Raw genomic sequence first — 2115 nt, 5'->3', positions numbered from 1 at the left:
GCTTAAATCACTGGAGCTGTGAAGCTCCTGAAAAACTCTCGACGACATGGACGCCATCCTGTCCCGCGTGGGCGACGCCGAGTTGCGGCAGCATTGCGTCGATGCGGTGCTTGGTGAGCTGAAACAGGTGGACAATCAGGTACAAAATGTAGTATCAGCGCTGGAGCGAACACTTAAGGTGGTGCAGGCGTCTCGGGATGTTCACAAGTCGCTGGTGCTAAACGCGTCTGAGCAGGTGCAGGCATCTTTCCGCCAATTGGGCGAGTCCTGCAACCAGATCGGCCCATTGCTGCGGCTTCTGTATCGCAATATGAGTGTAGTCTCCTCATCAACTACAGAGCAACCAGCAACGCCCACATCCTCAGCTGTAGAAGGTGCAGCTCCCACGGTCTCAGATCTCCAAACCGAGTCGAAACCAACAGCAACGCGATCGACAGATTCTGCATCCACTACAACCAGCGAGTACGAACCATCATCCGACGAAGATGATGATGATGATGTGGAGGTGGTGGACGTGACGCCGCCAACTCGCAACAAGAAGCGCAAGGCAGTGACGGTGGACTTGTCCGAGTCAACGCCATTGGTGAGGAGGAAAACTCTCCAAGAAAACACGCAGACTGTACGGAACCAATTGGCAATCGAGTTGCGAAATATACGAGCAATCCAGATTTCTCGATATACTGTAGCGGAGCACAAGGAACTGTCGAGTTTTGTCAAGAGCATATTCACGGCGGTGGATAATTTCCACGATTGGCAACCGCGGGATGACCCGATGCTAGCACAGTTGCTGGACGAGATGAACAAACGAATGGATAGCTTCAAGGACAGCAGTACGCAAAACGCGAGAAGGAAGGCGATGGACGAATGGCTGCAAACGATGACAGCATCTTCGTTCGTCCCAAGCCTCGATCTTAAGTCCATACCACTGAAAAAAGACCCACGCGCTGCTAGCGTGGAAAAATGCCATGGTTCACAAGATCTTAGCGCGCTAGTTAAGTCTGGAACTAAGATTTGTAGCAAATTGCGGACTGATACGTCGAGCAACGAGGAAAAGAAACAAAAGTACTTCCAGCCTCTTGTCGACGCGAGCACGAAGTACTTCGCTTCAGTTTTGGCAATGGAAAAGCAGGAGATTCAGGCTAACGGGGCTTCTAGGTACAACGATAGCCTCCGCATGCTATGCAAATTGGCTGGCGGCACTAGTATCAGCCGCAAGGAATGCGCACAGCTTGAGGAACTGCTTTATCATGTTCGCTTGGTGATGCCAAAGAACAAAAGCTTTCGGAAAAAAGCGGTAAAGTAAGTGCAGTTCTTGAGTACTTGGAAGTATTTGTACTGCGATAAGATAACTAGCATTCATTGTGCTTGTGCAGGCTTGTCTTCGATCTTCTTGCGCTTTTCCCGCCCTCAGCGCGACCAACGTTCAACTATCCAGCAAGCGAGCCTAAGAGTAAGAAGAGGAAAAAGAATAAGAAAGGATCAAGCTAAGTCAGTTTCTTCCAGGTCAAGCGAACATTTGTCAGAAAGTTTGCCGACACAAAAGCTGGTTTTCTTTATCAAGTTGGTGCGAATGTGCGTGCCTTCACGTGATCTGGTTTCGTCTTTCCTCTATGGCACTTGCAGAAGTTGCGATTTCAAATTAAAGGCGGCCTGCTGCTCCGACGCTTCCTCGCTTGCTAACAGTGTCTGCACGGCTTCCAGCACGCGCTCTCGCTGTACAACCAGTCTCAACGCCACGTCCGAGTCACTCTGTGCTCGTTTCAGCAACGCAGCGAGTGCTCCAGCCGCAGCCACACGCACCATCGAGTACTTGCCATCCGCCACACCAAACGATCCACAGCAGCAATCAACCACACGCTCCAGAGCATTTTTACCCTTAAGGAGCGTCTCCGCCGGTGCACGCTCCGCAACTGCAGCCAATGCCTGAAAAATGGCTTTGCGGACACTCCAGGCTGCCAAATGTGGCGATTCCACGCTACCACACAGCCACAACAAAGTATCCACTGCAGTCTCAACTTGTCCGTCATTCGTGATCGATTGTACTGGCCACATGAGTGCAAGCGCTTCGAAAACGCATTTGATCGGCAGCGGAGGCAGCGACGACTTCGTAGACTC

The 2115-nt window shown here is 51.3% G+C and overlaps 2 protein-coding genes across 3 annotated transcripts; one reads left to right on the top strand and one right to left on the bottom strand.

Moving 5' to 3' along the window:
* PPTG_18074 lies at positions 1-1761 on the top strand. Of its 2 annotated transcripts, XM_008916144.1 has the most exons (3): positions 1-178; positions 242-1299; positions 1374-1761. In XM_008916144.1, exons 1-3 carry the CDS (start codon positions 47-49, stop codon positions 1486-1488), a joined length of 1305 nt encoding a protein of 434 aa, XP_008914392.1. In that variant the 5' UTR covers positions 1-46; the 3' UTR covers positions 1489-1761. The 2 variants fall into 2 exon arrangements, with proteins under 2 accessions (XP_008914392.1, XP_008914391.1); XM_008916143.1 differs by having other exon boundaries at positions 1-1299.
* Positions 1477-2052, bottom strand: PPTG_18073 (hypothetical protein; the record flags this gene model as incomplete). The annotated part of the gene is made up of 1 exon (XM_008916142.1): positions 1477-2052. The coding sequence occupies one exon, from the start codon at positions 2050-2052 to the stop codon at positions 1609-1611; it is 444 nt and encodes a 147-aa protein (XP_008914390.1). The 3' UTR covers positions 1477-1608.
* Positions 2053-2115: the final 63 nt, after the last annotated feature.

The sequence above is a fragment of the Phytophthora parasitica genome, assembly GCF_000247585.1.
Source record: "Phytophthora parasitica INRA-310 unplaced genomic scaffold supercont2.79, whole genome shotgun sequence".
Classification (NCBI taxonomy): Eukaryota; Oomycota; class Peronosporomycetes; order Peronosporales; family Peronosporaceae; genus Phytophthora; species Phytophthora nicotianae.
This window is presented reverse-complemented; position numbering and strand designations above follow the sequence as displayed.

Coding starts and splice junctions, on each gene's coding strand:
- PPTG_18074 (XM_008916143.1), top strand. CDS start 47: ATGGACGCCATCCTGTCCCGCGTGGGCGACGCCGAGTTGCGGCAGCAT. Junction 1,300..1,373: donor TTTCGGAAAAAAGCGGTAAA/GTAAGTGCAGTT, acceptor GTGCTTGTGCAG/GCTTGTCTTCGATCTTCTTG.